The following is a 21,397-nucleotide window of genomic DNA, read 5'->3' on the forward strand; positions in this document are numbered from 1 at the left end:
AATGTTATATACATCGACGTATCTACTGTATACGCAATTTGCAAACAGTGTTTCAAAGCCACTCATTCGAGACTTTCTTCACGATTGAAGATTCTGAGAAGATAACTTACAAAGATGGTCAGGCACAATATTTTGGCACCCGCAACTCCGGTACCTCCACGTCGTGCGCGTTTTCAGCTCCAACTGTGCTCCAGGCGAGGGATTATTAGTGAACCAGTTTACAAATAATGTTTTAGATAATATAAATACAAAAAAAAGTTTTGCTTTATTTCTAATTTAACAGCTTAAACATGGTTTGCATGAAATTAGATTACAAGGTTAAAGGGACAACACTGGAGGGCTCATTATCCCCATTTGTAGACAACTCTAATGTGATCAGGCCCTTTGAAATACATGACATTCAGTGTAAAAAATTAACACTCTGTAATTCAAATAGGATTCTTTATACACTGGGACCCAGAAATAGCAGATTCATAGGAAAAAAAACAAGAAATTAAGTCAGTTCTCAACAGCCTGTAGCTATTTTAAGAAGCCAAAAAAATAAAAAAATCACTACTCAAAAAAATGAAGTCCTCAAAATAAATCCACCTGACAGGAATTGAAGACATCAAATCAAAGTAATTGTTTACAATACTTAAAAAATAAAAAGACATAACTAAGATATCCTGCTTTGTCCAATGAGTGCAGTGCCAGCCACATTCCTTTTACATGGTTTTAAGAAGAGAAAATATTCTGACTATAGATTAATTTGGTATCACTTGACCATAAATATGTATGTGGCTGTAACAGCCCAGGATCTGGTGGAAAGCAGCGAGGACCCTGATGACATCTGGTGGTGCGGCAAAAACAAGAGCAGACGGACATGATGGAGGTGATGTGTCAGTGGGATTGTGAATGTCATGTCAACATATCTTCAAAACTCATTTCTTCTGTTTGGCAGGAGGTCTGTGGGAAAAGGCAACAAGACTGCGTTGACAAATCATTTACACCAAAAAAGAAAAACATTAAACCTAAATCAATTTATAGATTAAAACATACAGAAAAGTTTTAAATGCTGTGGTATGGTCACAGTGATCAAAGCTAGATTTAATAAATGCAATAATCTTTGTAGCATAAAAGCTACTTATAACAGCAGTTAGCTAGTTATTTTTTTTTTAGTCAGGCAGAATGGAAGTCAAAAAGCCAAAAAGAAAACTCCATCACTTCATATATGGTACCAGGCTCTGATGGAACCAGTTTCACTTCAGGCAGGATGTGATTGAGTGTAAAAACACCCTTATAACCAATCAAAATGGTTTTCAATAAACAATTACACAACTCTCCTGTTTTGTCTACAATTTGTTGGAGCTTAATTTGGCTCCACGACCATAAATATTTAGGTCCTCTTGTACAAGGGACTTATCCTGTTCAAATAAATTGGCCCCAGAAAGTAGCACTGTGCTGATTTACCTGTAGATCCCTACAACTACAGCATGGTCTCTCTCATAAGGCTCTAGCGTCAGCTGCTCTTGTGGTTTCATGTTCTCGGAGCTCATCTTCTTCACTTCTGAGGCAAAGACGGCTTCTGGAGCTGCCGTGGAGTCAATACAGTTTGCCTGAACAAGAAATGGGGTTAAAAAAATAAAAATAAATAAATAAAAGCAGATTTGTTTTAACAGGAGGTTGATATACCATGGAAAGCTGCTACATGTCTTTCATAGTTATTTGACCATGGTTCCTACTAAGGCTGTCAAAAGTATAAATACTTAAGATATTTTTTCGATACGTGTTTAAAACGATACGATCTCCATTAATTATACATTCGATACCGAAAGCACCGAAGAGGGGAGAGAAAGGGGGTGGGGGATCATTTTTAACCCATGGCTGCACAGTGAAACATGGGAAAGAAAGTCAACTGGTCCTCAACCTGTGGCAGTTAGGGTAGTGTAAAAAATTAAGTGTAAAATTTTCTAGACATAGATTCTGAATATTTGAAACTGTTTCAATACTCATTTTCCACACTCTATATACACCGGTAGCAGCTGCTCTTTTCCCCGCTTTCTCTTCTCTCCGACAGCAAGTTGACAGCGCTGCAGTGCCTCCTCTCACTCAAGTGCTGTCCTCTTCTTGTCACTTGTCTATTCGCTGTAGTTTGTTCTGGTGGGACTAGTGGAGCAAGCTAGGCCTCCAGCTAATAGGGAAGGGGACATCATGTCTCCGCTTCTCCATGTCGGGGGGGGCTGAAGGCTTTCGTCACAAAGTGCTGGTTTGTGGAGCAGCGAAGTTGTTTTCTTGCTCCACCACTTGTGGCAGTTCGATGTCCATCGCTGGCTCTGTTCCATTCTAGCTGTCCAGCCCATAGGGAATCTATAGGAAACCCATGCCAAAGCTAATGCTAGCTTGTTGGCCCGCTAGTATTAACTCAAACGTTGACATGGAATTTTTATTTATATTATTGAAATATTTAAATACATTTGTTTATTAAATGTATTTAATTACAATTATCAAAAAAATATTAATTATTTCTCTTATTTAAAAATCAAATAATTGGATATGGCCATAGGGAAATGTCAAAACAAAAGGAAATATCAGACAATATACAATTTTTATGAAAGTAGAGATATGAACGTATGACATCTCAGAGGCTTTTGAAAAAGTATACTACCTCAAGAAGAACACTATTTTCATTAATTGTTAATATTTACCAAGGCCATTTTGTAGTTCTCTGCTACTACATATGAAAAGACGTACCTCGTTGTCACGTTATTTATCTTTTAATAAAAATCAAAAAAAAGAATTGCCCCCAACGTGTGAATTTTTCCCCGTGGCACCGGAAATGGTATGGAATATGGATTTTTTTCAAGGTATTGTATTCAAGTTAGAAATTCCAGTACTGTGACAACACAATTTCCATTTCAACACTCCCTGCAGATTTTTCACTAGACATCTGAGTCCTGAGGGGGGGGGGGGGGCTCCCCCACCCACAAAATCCAACCCCCAATCTTCCCTAGGAAGATCTTGGGGGCTGGGTTTGTCTTATCGTACCTTGATGGAAATGACAAAGTGTCCTCCATTCTTCAAGAAGTTGTGAGCATTTAGAGCAACGATCCTCGTCTGGTCCGGCTGGGCCACGTCAGCAAAGATCACATCTACCATACCTGGCAGAAGGAGCAAATAAAGTCATGAAAATCCAAGTGAAATACACACAGTACATAGTCTTCACTGTAGATATTTTGGTCAAAATGTAAGTCACCAAAAATGTTAAGTCCTATTATCCTACTGCAGTGAAGAAGACTGAAGACTGGGATTTTCCAATATTTTGGTACCAAGCAACACTTTGGATACTATTGACCATTAAATTATAATCTATTAACCACAATATATAATTAACTAATATATTAACTATTAAGATTATTAATCTCACTTCAACAGCATTCCAGTTAGGGCTGCCCCCAAATAGTCAACCAAACATTCGTTGACACTTAGCTGATCTTTTTTATTAATTGCAGGTAAAGGAGAATTTTTTATTTATATTTATATATATATATATATATATATATATATATATATATATATATATATAAATAAATAAAATAACTCCACTCGTGAGCTGCGCCTTGTTAGAATTAACCTCAACCTATATGGCTGGACCAGTGTATGAAATGCAAGAGGGCTTTTGATTTTAAACAAAAATAAATGTTCAGCCTCCTTGCTGGTAATTAATATTGCATATATCATAAGAGCCATATGAAACGTTACCACATTCTTCAATAACAATCATATTTTAAATGCGCCGACTGTTGGCACCGTGCTCCGGCGGGTTATCTCCCAAATAGGAGCCTGTGTGGAGTTTGCATGTTCTCCCTGTGCTCACATGGGGTTTCCTCCACCTCACGTCAGTAAGGACCTCCACCAAAAACATGCACCCATCATCGTCTGACCAGCGATGGACATTTATCATCTGGTCCCCGGGCGCGTCCACGTATGCTGCCCACTGCTCCTGGCTGTGCCCCCGGAGGAAGGACAAGCCAGGATGGGTCAAAAGCAGAGAATCCGTTTCACCGGCCACCATCAAAGCATGTGTGTGTGTGCAAGCATGTGTTGTAGTGTGGTGTGTTGCGTGATAAATAAAGTCTGTTTCTTCTTCTTTCTATACGGTTCAATAAAACTAACCGATTAGATCTTGCATTAGGCGATATTCAAGAATTTGTATCCGCAAAGAAAAATAATTATTTAAAGAGAAACATGCCATCACTGTTGCGCTTCATTTCAAATACGTACCGTCACAAGTGAAAGTACTTTTGTTCATACTAAAAAAAGATTTAAACATTAAGACTAAATTTCAAGAAATGACTAATTAAAAAATGTTTACCAATGTTACAGTTTGTCTTTTAGTCTCATCTCTGAAAGATTGATTTATTTTGTATCCGTAAACCAAACTCAGAATTGGAGTGGAGTCCCCCCCCCAGACAGCAGCATGCTGTGTGCTGCCGGTTCCGACTGTCATGCCAGTTTTCCTGTGTTTTTATTTTATATCTATTTATTTTTGTTTGTTTCCTACTTGCGGACTGTCCTGTCCCCCAAAAAGACGTGCGTCCCCACTGTCCTGTGCCGTGTCCAAGATGAATTGAGATTCTATCACGTAGATCGGTGGTGGTCTGGCATATAGCCACGTTCTTTTAGCAGTGTGTATGCAAATGTGTCCTGGGCCACATCAAAGGACCGCCTACTGACCTGACGTCCTCTACGTAAGCATATACCACAACTTTTTTTTGTTTTCGTTCAATTAGGAAATGGAGGCAAACAAATAATTCTGAAAAAATATATATATAAATTTTTTTAATTTGTTTGGAGATATGGGAACCGTAACGCCCAGTGGACCAGAGATCGCACCCTCTCCGTTAATGATACAACACGTAATGGGACAGTGCCTTAGTTATGTGTAAAAATTGTTACATACAAGTCGGAAACAAATAGGAGAAAACTCCACTCCAATTCTGAGTTATGTTCAAGTTTTTAATTTTCCATACGGGTGTGAATCTGTTCAGCCTATACCCTGCGCTGCATACAGTACATGGCACGAAAATTTCAGTGTGTATTGTTTTGAGTTTGTCTCCACGCCACAGGCTTCACATTTGTTCTTTGCGAACAGTAATGTATGTGTTTATTTGCATATAGAGCGAGAAAGTGAGATCAGATCACAAGTGGTGAACAGACGTACACTTGTGATCGGATCACCCAAGACATGTTAATACCAGATGTAAACAATGCCATAGAAAACAAACATTTGCTTAATTACCAACAAGCATGCGGTATTTGTGTGGGTGGCGGGCATCTTCTATAATGGGAATGATGTTGGTCCTTTTCTTTGCCACGTTGAGAAGATCACGGCCTGATCGGTGAGAAAATTCCACAGCATAAACTAGCCCATCCTGTTGGCAGATGGAGCAAAAAAAATCCGCCGATTGAGATTTTGCAGTAATATAAATGTGTGCTGCTGTGAGATGCTTCCAAAGTATACATGCTTGACTAACCACCATCAGAAAAAAAAGAGCTGTCATGATAAGTCACCTAGCTGAAGAATAGAAAAAAGCATTGAGTTGGAGGAAAGCGTCACATTCCAAAGTACTGGGGTGAGGTACTTGGACACAAATACAGTGGATTGACTGAAGGAGTGCCAATCACATGAAAATGTTCACTACGTAAAACGATGCCTTAAAAATAAACTCAAATGAAAAGTAACTGAAGTCAAAATAAACTACTTTTAACAGTAGTTGATCTAGCCCTACATTATGCTAATGTTAGCTTGTTTCATTTCACCTTGACTTGGTCTCAAAAGGGAAGTTTAAAAAAAAATAAAATAGGCTGAAGCATTTTAGACCTAGACACTAAGCATATCTAGGATGTTTGACTCCCTGCTTGGCAAATGGCTTCGGGAAATGTCGATAGAAACTGAAACAGTGGTTGCTTTCTGCGAATGCACTCAATTTTACAGCTACTTTTAAAAATAAAACTTGAGCTTTATTGGTATTTGTTATATGTTATAACATTTGTAGTCTTATACCAACCGGTCCAACAATGTCAGACACGTGGGACACTGTAGTCCCAGAAGCTGCTCCAAGGTACATGACTTTTGCCCCCGGCTTGATATGGATCTGGTCCACACCTCCCAATATAGCTGCAGCCAGTTTGGAACGGAAGGGATTCCATGTTCTATATTCAATCTTTGTTTCCGCCTCCTGGTAAAAAGCACAAAAAAGAGGAACCAGAACATGAACTCTCAATATGACTGTTTAAATGGAAAATGTACCTGTTGTAATGTTAATAAGATGGCAACCAAGCAGCCAATAGGGTTTGAACAACACTAAAACCTGTGATTGTGAATGATCACAATCTCTGCAATGCCGCATTAAATGCTACAATTAGCAAAACTCAGATGTTCATTTTGTTGGATTCAAATCTAGAAATCTTTCCTACGAATTATGTTTAAATAGTACAACATCACTACCGCAGTTAGTTTTATCATCTACAACAGAAAATTTCTCATAAATAAACAAAACAACCGCGCTGCTGTAAAAGTTGTGAAATGCACTAGTTTGCCGTTTCCACATATGGTCTGGAAATGATTTAAAGAAAAACAAAAAACTAGATTCGTACCTGAAAATGCTTTGACTTGTTACTTGCTCCAACACAACCAGCAACATTCAGTGGCTGTTATGTTACTCACATGATCGCAAAGCCATGACAAATGCACATTACCTCAACACTGATCCTCTTCTCTCCGTAAACCGATTCGCCAAGAACCATGTTTTTCGTCACCAGAGCATCTTCTTTACCTCTGCAGATAAACACCCCTGGATAAATGGGCACACAACCACACCCCCCCCCCCAAGACGATGACTGAGCAGAGTTTTAATAGCAGACCTCAGTAGAAGTCACACATATCAATAAACCCACAGTAAAAGAAACATGACAATTTTAGACATTAGGGACCAGTATAAACGTGTTTGAGGTTATTATCATGGGTAAGAATTAACCAATTTTCCTGGGCCATCATTCACCATCTGGGGTGTCTAAACACAATTCTAACCGGGGGACATTAATCCCCCAAAACCCGGCAAAGGAAGTTTACAGCTAAATACACAAGACAGCTTTTTGAGGTATGCAAGGGGAAAAAAAAAAAAAATGATGCGTTATCAGACCTTACCTTCATGTCTGTGAGGCTCCACCAAGACTTTCCTTCCTGCACCAAACCCTCCCCTTCCCCTTGGTGCACCTCTGCCACCGCCCCTCCCCCCTCTGAATCCACCCTCCGGGGACCTGAAACCACCTTGGGGCAAGTTAAAAAAAAAAAAAAAAAAAGGTTTAAGTATGATGATTTCACATTCCCCACCCCATTCAGCTTTCATTGAAGTTCCTGTAGGACAGCAGAGCAGACCATTTAATGAAATTAAAATGGCTCTGAATCAAATAATTTGACATGGCCATTATGAAAACACATATGAAGATCTAAGATTTAAAACCAAATTGTATATATTATCTTTGCCTATTCCAAAAGATACGGCACACCATCTGCATCTCCCCTTTAATCACCAATTAGGATCAATTAAGAAATCTAATATCTCTGAAAATATTTTTTTATAGTGAGCGATTTTCATCACTGGTCAGTTTTGATACCATTTAAAAAGCTGAGAAATTAAAGATTCCAGATTACTTATCGTTGTGAGGCACATTCAATTTCAAGGATACTCACCTCTACCTCCTCTGAATCCACCACCTCTGCCTCCACCACGAGCGCCAAATCCGCCTCTCCCACCACGATCTCCAAATCCTCCTCTTCCACCGCGAGCGCCAAATCCTCCTCTTCCACCGCGATCTCCAAATCCTCCTCTTCCACCGCGATCTCCACGAGGACTGAACCCTGTGGTAAACAGAAACACGGGTTAAGAACACAGCAGTTGAGCGGGGACAAGTGACAAGACACTACTACAAATGGGTGCTGGGCATTACCCCTCTGTGTATTGTGGTACCACCAACCCAAAAAACCAATGCTTTGAGGCTGTCACTTGCAAATATGCAAACCGTTTTTTTCTAATCATCATCCCATATTGTGTGAAACACAGAGGGAGTGGGAATTTGTTTGTGTGTGTGTGAGAGTGCAATGGAGGGCTGAGCCTCTCGCAGTGTTCACAATATCAATACTGACCGCCACATACCGTAAGGGCTGCCCCCGAAAGCCCTAAAATAGTCCCCCCCCCCCCCAGTCAGTTTGTATTACAACATGATAAAACAGGGAGAAGCTAACAAAATACACAGGGATAACGTTCTAATGAGGAATTATAAATAAAGGGAATAAATGTATTTTTGTGTGTGTGTGAATCGTCAGTGCTTGGGCGAACACAGCTTTCAGTGCTCCCTGGTCACAGAGAGATGTGCCCCGTTCCTCCATATAAAATAACTAAAAACTGTGGAACTGGGAATAGTAGGGATGGGTTTTGTTCCGATTTTAACGGTTCCACTACTCCTACAGATACTGCTTATCGATCCTGTACTTTAACGGTATTCTTATCGTTCTTTTTCTTTTTTAAAGAGAAACTAAAACAAATTAAGGGCAGAATTAGCACTGCTTTATTTTGCATTACACGTGGAGATGGGGCGTAATTGGCGCTCGCAGTGCCACTCAGAGAGGGTCTCCGCCTGCATGTGTGAGATCCAGCCCCACACAATACTGATTTTTTTAACCATTTAAAATGGGTAAAATCGTATTTCATTGTCGCGCTGCCCTGTACCACTATGGCACCGGGTCGATCGGTATCTACCTGACCGAATCTTCGGGGCCTGGCCCGAGCTGCCGATTGACGCTCCCAAACTTCTCCACGCTCGTTTGAAATCCTCTGACTCGTCGCCACTTTCATCTACCTCAGAGACCTTTATTAACTTGTGTTAAAGGAGCATAATAGGCCCCCTTTAAAACGACCAGAGCAACAATCCGTTCCAGAAAAAAATATAAAACAGTATTCTACCACTTAGTTTCAAAGGACTGGGGTCAAGTGAGCCGTAATTTGTGGAACCCCAGTTCCATCGCGTCATGTGTGGACATTATGGACTAAGAGTTTCGATTGTCTTCTGGCCATAATAGCTTAGGTTCGTTTAAACCGGGTGGTAATTCTGTTATATGTAACACAGCATTATACTCGGGATTAAGTGTACTGCTCTCACGGTAAACTGCAGCGCTGATGTTTAAATAAGGCCAAACTTTTACCCACCAGGGCAACGGGCCGTGTAAGTAAACCTGCCATATTTTGACTAGTTAACATCCAGATAATATTTTATTTCCGTACACATACGTGTTCTATGAATTTTAACAAACGTAGGTGTTGGAACGTTGGAAACTGTAGTTTTGATTAAACGTCCGTCGTAACGTCATAACATAAGCGCAGACTGCTAGCGCCATAGGTTTAGCACAAGTAGCTCAACACGTGCTGGCTGCGGCGACCACGTGGCTGCGCTGGGACTCCTGTCTGTGTCTACTAATCAAACGTTAAGTGTAAACAAACACACGAGAGCGATTAACTACACGGTTGCTTATGAAACCATGAATTAAATGGAACATTACCTCGTCCAAAACACGACAGGACAGATTTTGTTTACGGACCTTCAGTCTTCCGCAACCTACGGGCGACATGCGTGGAGGGCCAACTACAAGAAACACTAAACATCTACACGTTTCCAGAAAATACCACACGGACAAAACAAATCCCAGGAAATGAAGCAATACATCCGCTCTACAAAGTGCATGGTGAACCTTACCTGGTCTCATGCTGGCTTGGTTCAAGAGCCGCTCTAAGTAGCACTTGTTCCGTATGGAATCGCTGGCGTTCAAGCTCTTTTTGACGCGTATCTCGTTACGACCTGGGCACGCAGGATCCGCCCCCTTTACTTCTTCTGGAGTATTATGGACCGTTGGCGTTCAGCACTATTGGCGCATTGGCGCCACCTGCTGTATTACTCCGAACACACACCAAAATTATACTCCACGGTCGGACTTTTTCAAATAAATAAAAAAAATCTTTGACAGACATCGCACAAAAATAATATACTTTCTTGTATTTACTTTCTTGTACCGACTTTTGGTTCGGCTGCCAACATTCCGGAGCACAAATTCCTACAACTGTTTAATTGCCACATGTCTCACCTCTCTGTAAAATAGCTTGCTTGGGCGATTCATCTACTTGTTTATTTCCCTTCAACCCCAATACGTGCCCGAAGCCGAACCACCAATATATATTTATTGACTATTTTCCCACTGTGTGTGTGTGTGTGTGTGTGTGTGTGTGTGTGTGTGTGTGTGTGTGTGTGTGTTAATTCTCTCTCTGTTGTGAGATTTGTGGTTGTAAACACAATTAATAAAACCTTGACCGACGTCACTACCGGTAACTTGTCGCACTATGGTATGCCTTCAGTGCATGATTCACCTTTATCTAAAAACAATTAAATTAAATAATAATAGATGGAAACGCGCGCTTTTCAAGGTGCTTTCCGTAGGGTAATGAGCCTTTCCTTGTGGCATTAAGTTTTAAGAGCCGATCAGTGATGAGTAAAGCCAGACCAAAGCAATGCATCGATAAAAGGTGCTGCCATCGTTTGGATGTAGAACTGTGTTGTCTTTATGAGTTGTACAGTACGTACGTGAGTACGAGTACTATTCAGAGGGTTATGTGACAGCAAAGAACCTTCTTTTGGAAATGCTTCCTAAATGCCATTGAGCATTCACAATCACATTGATGACGACTGTAGCCTATGCTACCAACTATTAACAAGCAGCGTATCACCGTTTCTACGGCACTCTATTATATCCACTAGATGGCACTTCATTATTAAAAAACAAAAAACAAAACAGCTTAGATAGTCTAAAACGGAATCCATATGATAGCCCTCTGTAATTTACAAAAAGCTGCAATACTTCACGGTAATGGGTCCAGCCAATGATTTGCAAAAGGAAAAAGTAAAAATAAATAAATATATACAGATGTAGACAAATTTGTTGGTACCCTTACAGCTCATTGAAACAATGCTTCATTCCTCCTGAAAAGTGATGAAATTTAAAGCAATTTTCTCATGTATACCTGCATGACTTTGGTATGTCATAGAGTAAAGCAAAGAAACTGTGAAAAGAGATAAGTTATTGCTCAAGAGATTATATTCTATAATGGCCTGGACAGATTTGCTGGTACCTCTTAGAAAAGATTATACATTTTTATAATATATTTTTGATATTTCAAATGAACTGTTTTCTTTAATTGGTATCACACATGTCTTCAATCTTATAATCAGTCATTCAGCCTATCTAAATGGAGAAAAGTAGTCACTCTGCTGTTTGGTATCATTGTGTGCATCACACTGAACATGGACCAGAGAAAGCAAAGGAGAGAGTTGTCTGATGAGATCAGAAAGAAAATTATAGACAAGCATGTTAAAGGTAAAGGCTATAAGACCATCTCCAAGCAGCTTGATGTTCCTGTGACTACAGTTGCAAATAATTATTGAGAAGTTTAAGGTCCATGGGACTGTAGCCAACCTCCCGCGGCCGCATTAGGAAACTCGATCCCAGATTGAACAGAAGGATGGTGCAAATGGTGCAAAAAGAGCCAAGGACAATTTCCAAAGAGGTACAAGCTGAACTCCAAGGTCAAGGTACATCAGTGTCTGATCACACCATCCGTTGCTTTTTGAGTGACAGTGGGCTCCATGGAAGAAGACCCAGGAGGACTCCACTTTTGAAATAAAAAAGCCAGACTGGAATTTGCTAAAATGCATATTGACAAGCCACAATGCTTCTGGGAGAATGTCCTTTGGACAGATGAATCAAAACGTGAGATTTTTGGCAAGTCACATCAGCTCTATGTTCAGATGAAAAAAATGAAGGTTTCAAAGAAAAGAACACCATACCTACTGTGAAACAGGGAGGAAGCTCGGTTATGTTTTGGGGCTGCCTTGCTGTGTTTGGCACGGGGTGCCTTGAATCTGTGCAGGGCACAATGAAATCTCAAAGACTATCAGGGTATTCTGGAGCAAAACGTACTGCCCAGTGTCAGAAAGCTCTGTCTCAGTCGCAGGTCATGGTTCCTCCAACAGGATAATAATCCAAACACACACAGCTAAAAGCACCCAAGAATGGATAAGAACAAAACATTGGACTATTCTGAAGTGGTCCTCTGAGCCCTGATCTGAATCCAATTGAACATCTATTGAAAGAAAAAAAACATGCAGTCTGGAGAAGGCACCCTTCAAACCTGAGACAGCTGGAGCAGTTTTTCAGAAAGAGTGGGCCAAACTACCTGTTGACAGGTGCAGAAGTCTCATTGAGAGCTACAGAAATCGCTTGATTGCAGTGACAAAATATTACAAAATATTGGGTTAAGGCTACCAACACATTTGTCCAGGCCATTTTATAATATAATTGATCTCTTTAGCAATAATTTATCTTTTCACAGTTTCTTTGCTTTACTCTGACATACCAAAGCCATGCAGGTAAACATGAGAAAAGAGTGTGTGTGTGTGTGTGTGTGTGTGTGTGTGTGTGTGTGTGTGTGTGTGTGTGTGTGTGTGTGTGTGTGTGTGTGTCACCTTGCCTGCCTTTATTGTGTTTTAAAATAGCCTGTGTTAATCATTGTAGTGTAAATATAATTGTATTGGGTCGTCTGACAAATAATCTCTTGAATTTGAAGAGATGGGAACCTTTAGGCAATAGCGAACCAATTGTCTTTACTCATTGCAAGACGATTGTGAATTGTAGTTTTCAGGATTCATGGGATTAAATCGAACCTTCTTACCTTACCTTGTTTTGAAATGATCTGTAGTTGTTGTCACTGAAGAGCCAATTATCATCACATGTAACTGCTGATAGCCTACTGGTCTGAGGTAGACTACACATTCAAGCGTTCCAGGATCAAATCATGCTTTATCATGTGCAATTTTCCATTTTTAGTTTACTTTCTTATTTTAATCATGTATTATTGTTATTGTTTATTCCATTAGGCACTGTTTTTCTTAGCATTTACTCATTATGCATTTTACATGTCATTTTCTATTCATGTTTTTGTACAATCTCTGGCACAAGAATTTCCTTCGGGATTAATAAAGTTATTTATCTTATGCTGACTTTTGTAATTCAAATTGCTTATTTCACTACCAGTAATACGCAATAGCAAACTTCTTCCTAATCCAGTGCCATTCAAGAGGTTTATTTGTCGTGTACATATACATACATTCTGCAGTAGGGGTTGGCCGACTCTTAATAATTACTCCATGTTCATAATAAAACACTAACAATGTATTTAATGCCACTTATTGCAAGTACTGCTAGACCTTACTTTAACCACTGGTTGACACAGTGGTACCTCGATTTACGACTGTAATTCATTCTATAAGAACGGTCGTATGTTAAAAGTCGTATGTCGACGCAATTTTTCCCATATAAATTATGAAATCATGAAGGGTGATAAACAAAATACACAGCACAAACACAGTAAATGTGAAAAAATATTGATAAGCCACGAGCTACATGCAAACACAATGTAGATCGCCTGCTGACTGACTGCTGACTGGCTGCCGACGTGCCAACTGCAAATTTCCACGGTCGTATCTTGGAGCAGTCGATACAAATTTCCGCGACTATCGCTACTCGTATCTTTGATTAGTCATAAGTAGATGCAGTCATAAGTCGAGGTACCACTATAAAAGGTAGTCTTCTGCCTTCACAACTTACATCAATGAAATGGGAATTCATCAACGTAAGAAATGGTAATATTGATCCAGCCCAAACTAGATCTGAGGTTTCTATCATCATTTATGTGATTGCGACTGCTGAATGGCATTTAGGGAGGCTTCTTTGCTGTCACATAATCCTGAATGTGAGTCCTGTACAATTCATAAAGACTGCACAGATCTACAACCAAACAATGACAGCACTTTTCATCGATGCATTGCGTCGATCTGGTTTTACTCTTCACTGATTGGTTACAGAATCTTTGAACTTACTGCTAGAAGAAAGTGCCCGTTTACCCTACAGAAACAAGTCGTAGAAAACGCGCAATTTAATCGTGAAAAATGCATGCTTTTTTACGGCGTTTTAAATACGGAGGATGGTTTTCTACTCCCGTATATTGTCAGTTTTGAAAAAGGCGTCGCTCACACCAGCGCTCAATCACCAAAGAGCCAAGCGTATCCCGGGAGAAGTGCCTGGATGCAGACAAAACTGAGGATATCCGCAAGAGGCACGTCCGTAGGTCGACAGGAAATCACGTGACGTCAGCAGCGGAAGTTTGCATGAACATCTGCATTGCGCATGCGGCAGGAGTCTAAGGATCTTTTAAAAAGTTTGTTTGATTTTCTAAGGTTTTGTTCAATGTTGTTTCTCAAGCTTTAATATATCGAAGATTATACACAGGCAACCCCCTCTGTCAATAGGTCTGACCACAACTAACCATCTGTAGTGTAGTACCTGGCTTAATCACGGTCTGGGAAACTAGCTCATAATGTAGGCTATGTGTGTTACTGGTTAAAGTCACCTTAAAATAACAATCAAGAATGAACCGGTAAAATAAAAAAATAAAAAATAATATATATATAAATACATATATAGGGTAGAAATTGTGGCCGCATATCACAGATGGACTAGGAAGCTGTTCCAACACATGGAAGCATAAAAACAGAAGGCTGCTTTGCCGCTTTGCTTCAGTATTAACTCTTGGAACGTGTAAAAGGCCAGAGGACCGACTGGCTCATAGCTGACAAACATTGATGGAAATATAATTTGGTGCCATGCCAGTGAGAGCTTTGTAAAACATCATAGATATTATTAGTGGATAAGTAATAGTGTAATGTTTGTGAACTACCTTTTCAAGAATTTTACTGAGAAATGGGAGGTTATTATAGGGTTAGTCTGATCAATCTTTAACCCCTCTGGAAACAGTCTAGGACAGCACAAGGAATCATTGGATAATTTGTAACTCTTTTTCAGATTATCATCAAAATCCTGGAGACCCAAGGACAAACCCTGTTCCAAGCAGAGTTCACCCTGGCCAGAGGGAGACAGTTTTAACCCTAGAGGAAAATAGTATGGTTATTGCACCGCAAGTCATTATTTTGATAAAATTAATGAATAAATTGATAAGTGAGTTGTAGTGAGGTGTGATGATTCTCATGTAGTGAGTCCTCTCTCCATGTACATGTGTAAGGAATAAAGACTTGTACAGACATCTGATTCAACGCGTCAATCCAGGTTTCAGAGGGGGTCATTTCTCCTTTCACAGGTCACTGATAATCTTTTTCACCCTTCTTCTTGACTTGGAAATATAGAAGGCCTGAAGGGTGGACAGGTCACAGCCGATCTCTGCTGCTCTCATGAGTCTGGCCTTATCCTGGAGGTTGGCAGACACACCGTTTTATTGAGTTTTTATATCATTTTTATTGGTGTATTTTCCATTATTGACCAACTGCTTTGCGTTCCTTGCTGATCTCAAGTGTAAACTTGGGTAACATTTTCAATTAGTCATTTTTCGTAGGTTAAAATTGCTGGGGTTAATTTGACCCCAAATATAAAAGATGTCTGTTTATTTGAACATAATAGCTGGTTTAATTTTGATTATGACAACAGGATGCAATAAAAGTGGTTAGGGTCACTTTCTTTCATCAGTAGCTCACAGGGTCTTCAAGTGCCTATTCACATTGTTTAATAAATGTTATAAGTAATTATTTAATAAAAACATTTGATTTAAACATCACATGAAACATTAAAATAATTGTTGACTTTTTTTTAAGACCAACCAGCTAGCGGTGGTATTCACCTCTTTATTCAACCTGTCCGTGAAACCAGTCTGCAGTCCCCACCTGCTTCAAACAGGCCACCATTGTGACTACCATTCGGTAGCACTGACCTCCATCATTATGAAGTGCTTCGAGCGGCTAGTAAGAAACCACACCTGCTCCATCCTTCTTGACACATTGGACCCCCTGAATTTGCAACACCGCCCCAACAGCTATATGGATGATGCCATCGACCTGACGGTACACACCACCATCTCCCACCTGGATAAGGGAAACACATACATGAGGATGCTGTTTGTAGATTACAGCTCAGCGTTTAACACTATTGCACCACTGAGCTTTTGTCCCAAGCTCAGGATCCTCGGTCTTAACACCTCCCTTTGCAACCGAATCATGGACTTCCTCATGGTCCACGTTCCACCTCCTCTGCACTGACCGTGAGCACCGGAGCCCTTCACGGCTGAGTTATCAGTCCCCTCCTGTACGCCCTGTTCACATATGACTGTGTGGCCACACAGCTCCAATATCATTCTCAACTTTGCAGACGATACCACCATTCTGGGTCTCATTTCCAACAACGATGAGACCACCTACAAAGAGGAAATAAGCGTCTTGGCAACATGGTGCCAGGACAACAACCTCTCCTTCAATGTCTGCAAGACAAAGGAGATGATCGTGGACTTCAGGAAGCAACAGGGGAGGGGTAATGCCTCGATTCACATTGATGAAGCTGAAGCGGGGAGAGTCTCCTGCTTCAAGTTCCTCGATGTGTTCATCAAAGATGACCCCACCTGTTGCAGGCAAGCGGACTCTGCGGTAAAAACTGACAAAAAAGGCCTATACTTCCTGAGGACACTCAAGAAGTTTGGCTACCAAAACTCTCACCAAGTTCTGCAGGTGCATCATTGAGAGCATCCTCTCTGGCTGCATTACTGCCTGGTACTGCAGCTGCTCCACTGCAAGGCCCTCCAGAGGGTGGTGAAGACAGTGGAGCACATCATCGGCTGCCCTCTCCCCTCTGTGCAAGATATCTACCACACACGATGCCTTAGGAAAGCACGGAAAATCATAAACGAGTACAGTCACGAGGGCTATGAACATTGCTGCTGTCTGGTAGACATTACCGGAGCATTCAGACACAAACCACCAGACTCACAAACAGTTTTTATCCTCAGGCCATCAGGCTTCCTAACCAGCAATAATAAGCTACTGATCTTATGGATGACACATGCTCTGGCCACTTGTACATCCATTGTAAATTACACAGTCTAATGTATGTATTCACTGGCACACCTCCACTTTAAACCGATCAGCCACAACATTAAAACCACTGACAGGTGAAGTGAATAACATTGCTTCTATCGTTACAATGGCACATGTAAAGGGGTGGAATATATAAGGCAGCAAGTGAACAGTCAGTTCTTGAAGTTAATGTGTTGAAAGCAGGAAAAACAGGCAATTTTAAGGATCTGAGCAACTTATCAATGGCCAAATTGTGTTGGCTAGATGACTGGATCAGAGCATCCCCAAAAACAACAGGTCTTGTGGGATGTTCCGGGTATGCAGTGGTTAGTACCTACCGAAAGTGGTCCAAGGAAGGACACCTGGTTAACTGGTGACTGGGTTATGGGTGCCCAAGGCTTACTGATGCACGTGGGGAGCAAAGGCTAGACTGTCTGGTCCGGTCCCACAGCTACAGTACTGAGCTACTGTAGCACAAATTGCTAAAAGAAGTTCATGCTGGCTATGACAGAAAAGTGTCAGAACACGCAGTGCATTGCAGCTTGTTGCATATAGGGTTGTGTAGCCACAGACCGGTCAGAGTGCCCATGCTGACCCCTGTCCATCTCAGAAAGCACCTACTATGGGCACATGAGTGTCAGAACTGGATCATAGAGAAGAAGGTAGCCTGGTCTCATGAATCACATTTTCTTTGACATCATGTGGTTGGCCAGGTGCGTGTGCATCGTTTACCTGGGGAAGAGATGACACAACTATGGGAAGAAGGCAAGCTGGCAGAGGCAGTGTGATGCTCTGGGAAATGTTCTGAAACAGAAAAGAAGAAACAGTCTTTATTCGTCACGCAACACACCACACTGAAATGAAATGGATCCTCTGCATTTGACCCATCCTGGCTTGTCCTTCCTCCGGGGTCACAGCCAGGAGCAGTGGGCAGCATACGTGGACATGCCCGGGGACCAGGTGATAAGTTTCCATCGCTGGTCAGACGATGATGGGTGCATGTTTTTGGTGGGGGTCCTTACTGACGTGAGGTGGAGGAAACCCCATGTGAGCACGGGGAGAACATGCAAACTCCACACAGAAAGGCTCCTATTTGGGAGATAACCCGCCGGAGCACGGTGCCAACAGCGCCCCACTTCTTGCTGTGAGGCAGCAGTGTAATGCACTGCGCCACCGTGCCACCGTGCCACAACAGTTGCACGGTGCCACTGGAAACCTTGGGTCTGCGGGGAAACCTTGGGTCCTGGCATTCATGTGGATATTACTTTGACATGTACCACCTACGTAAAACATTGTTAGGTGGGTCAGGACTGTCTTGTATCGACTGGATCATGGAACAAACAACCAGCAATAAAAACAATGGCATCCAGTGGAGTCTGACAGAACACCTTGACGATCTCGACTTCGCAGATGAAATCGCACTGCTCTCACATACACACCAACAGATGCAGGACAAGACAACATGGCTGGAAACAACCGCAGCTGTGTTTGGACTCAAAATAAATGGGCCAAAAACCAAACTCATGCGGGTAACAACAAAAGCATGAATTCCATAACACTCGAGGGCCACTCTCTCGAAGAGGTCAACAAATTTACCTACCTGGGAAGTGTGATAGCTGTGGACGAAGGGTCAGAGGAAGACGTAAAATCGAGAATTGGAAAAGCTTCAACATCGTAATCAAGATATGGAAAGCAAAAAACATCTCTCTCAAGACCAAGCTCAAAATCTTGAACTCCAATGTCAAATCCGTACTGTTGTTCAGATCCGAAACATGGAAAAACACCACTACCATCATAAGCAAGCTCCAGACATTCATGAACCACTGCCTAAGATGCATCCTTGGGATCTTCTGGCCAAACACAACGTCAACCTGTGGGAACGCACCAACCAGGAACCAATAGAAGTACAGATGAAAAGCAGAAAGTGAATCTGGATTGGTCACACGTGGGAGAGGTCGTCCCAAGAACACCTGGAGAAGGAGCTCAGAGCAAGAGTTCAAGAAGGAGGGGCTGACATGGCAACAGCTGGAGAAGATGGCCCAAGACAGACGAGGGTGGAGGCAATTCATCAATGGCCTATGTTCTGAAAGGAATACAAAGGCCTAACTAACTAACTCAGGGCTGTCTTGGCGGCACAAGGGGTCCTATACTATTTTAGGCAGGTGGTTTTAATGTTGTGGCTGATCGGTGTACACAGACATGAGAAAGGCATTTAATATCTGGGAAGAACGTCTTATATTCGGCCACTTGAGGGCAGCAAGGGTACATGACAAAGATACACGTACGTATAATCTTTAATTTCACCTCTCAGTTATTTTGTGGCATAGAGAAATGGGATTTTCGTCCATTTGAATAAAAAATGTGCATTTAAAGACTTGTTTGTCAATTAAAAGTGAAAGAGGTACAGTAAATATGCAGGAATGTTTTTTTTAGAGGTATAGAAGGCGCTTCATACAGTAGACTATGATAGCATATTGCTGAAATTCAGACATTTAAGACTGAATTACGTCTCAGCCTAGTGGTTAAAATCTTATCTGACTAGGTTAATGTAGGAGATGTTAATATCGGACACTAGTGAGTTGACTAGTGGGGGGTCTATCCTTGCCCCTCCTTACATATTAATGACATGTAAAGAGCAGTAGCAGTGAAGTGCAAGTTGCTTCTTTATGCAGATGCCTTATTAGTGTCAATAAGAGATCCTGGAGTGACTCAGTAAAGTGCGCAGGGAAAAGTATCGAACATAAGACTATTGCGTTGTGGTCCCATCTGTACTAAAATGTCTTGGAACACTTGGGTAATTTTCAGCGGCTAGCTACCCGGCCCATGCAATTCATATTGCTCCCCTTGGGCAGCAGGTAGTTCCACATCACTGCTTATCCAAGGTAAGCTATCCTCCCACTCTGAGTTCCCGGACGGGGACTTCATCACCACCAAACCTTGACCGAGCGACTCATCGTCTCCATCTCCGATGCTGATTAAGGTAGTTAGAGTCAGCAGATGGCATTTTGTCGAAGCACTGACAAGTTGTTCACACATTGCACAACAATCGTAACTTCCTAAGACTTGTGTCGATGGTTAGCCTTTTTGACAGCGTAATGGCAGAGCATATCAGAGGAATAAATTCCCATGAAAAACATATCCTCTACATGTTGCTTGTGGCTGGATGGGGCACCTAGTCGGTTGCAGTATGGCAGGCCGCACCTTTGTGCAGGTCATTGGTGGAAATGGGGTCCCCGCGGCTCGCCTACGGGTGTGTCTTATGCCTACACCTGGGGGTGGGTTGTATGCGTGCGCTACGGGGGTGCAGGGTCTCCTTGTGTTCTCTGGGACTGGTTTATGCTCTTCAGGACCGTGTGTGGGTGTTGCTTGGCGTGCTCCCGACTTCTCTGGGAGCTGGGAGGTCTTCTGTGGCTGCATGGCATGGTGCACTGGGCTTTCCTGCAGTTGTGGAGTGTCTATACGGCTGCGGGACTCAGGAGGGGCTGCAGGGCCTTTTCCGCTGCTTGGAGGTGCTGTGATATAATTTCGACTTCATACACCTGAACTAATTGGGACAAGTCCTGTTCACTCACCGGTTGACGGACGGACGGACGGACGGACGGACGGACGGACGCACGCACGCACGCACGCACGCACGCACGCACGCACGCACGCACGCACGCACGCACGCACACACACACACACACACACACACGCACCTGCTTTGAACACACCTCCGAAAACCCTTCTGATTACATCCCTCTCCTTTTCTCCCTCATTTAGGGCCATAGCTATCACAGGAAGAAGCCACATGCCAAATTGCTGTTCCAATTTTTCTGGACTTAATTAATTATATTTGGTGGATATATGTTGCCATCTGATGTTTCGATGTTTACATTTTTACATGTACATGTCATTTTTTTCAAGATTTGAAGGTCCAAGATGTTTATTTAACACAAACTTATACATACGAGCATACATATATGCAGTGAAATGTCATTACAATGCACCCGGAGATTATGCACTATAAGTACTAACTGACACAATAGAATAAAATAAGAGCAAAAAGGTAAATATACTGGGTGGGAATACAAAATAGAAATATGAGGAATAGACTATGTATATACAGATATGTACAGTAAAGTGGCATGTGAATAAAGTGAAGTAATGTGTTTTTAGATATACAGTACAGCTATACAACAGTGCGGTACAGCAAGGCATTGGGGCCTATTTGTGTGTCTCAGTGAGGGCCCCTGGTGACTTCAACATTGACAGTCCGTTGGCTTACGTATAAGTCCTGCAGTGAGTGAGTAGTTCAAGTGGTTCCAGTTCAGCTGAACGCACCACCCTCTGCAGGGCCTGCCTGTCC

General features: G+C 41.8%; 1 protein-coding gene across 2 annotated transcripts; it reads right to left on the reverse strand.

Moving 5' to 3' along the window:
• Positions 1–242: 242 nt before the first annotated feature.
• Positions 243–9,878, reverse strand: fbl (fibrillarin; the record flags this gene model as incomplete). Of its 2 annotated transcripts, XM_080005005.1 has the most annotated exons (9): positions 9,790–9,878; positions 7,733–7,900; positions 7,187–7,309; positions 6,739–6,833; positions 6,048–6,218; positions 5,279–5,411; positions 3,025–3,137; positions 1,450–1,595; positions 243–945 (listed from the first exon to the last, which is right to left on the reverse strand). In XM_080005005.1, exons 1-9 carry the CDS (start codon positions 9,797–9,799, stop codon positions 921–923), a joined length of 984 nt encoding a protein of 327 aa, XP_079861131.1. In that variant the 5' UTR covers positions 9,800–9,878. The 2 variants fall into 2 exon arrangements, with proteins under 2 accessions (XP_079861131.1, XP_079861132.1); XM_080005006.1 differs by lacking the exon at positions 243–945 and having other exon boundaries at positions 1,446–1,595.
• Positions 9,879–21,397: the final 11,519 nt, after the last annotated feature.

The sequence above is a fragment of the Zeus faber genome, assembly GCF_960531495.2.
Source record: "Zeus faber genome assembly, chromosome: 8".
NCBI classification, from domain to species: domain Eukaryota; kingdom Metazoa; phylum Chordata; class Actinopteri; order Zeiformes; family Zeidae; genus Zeus; species Zeus faber.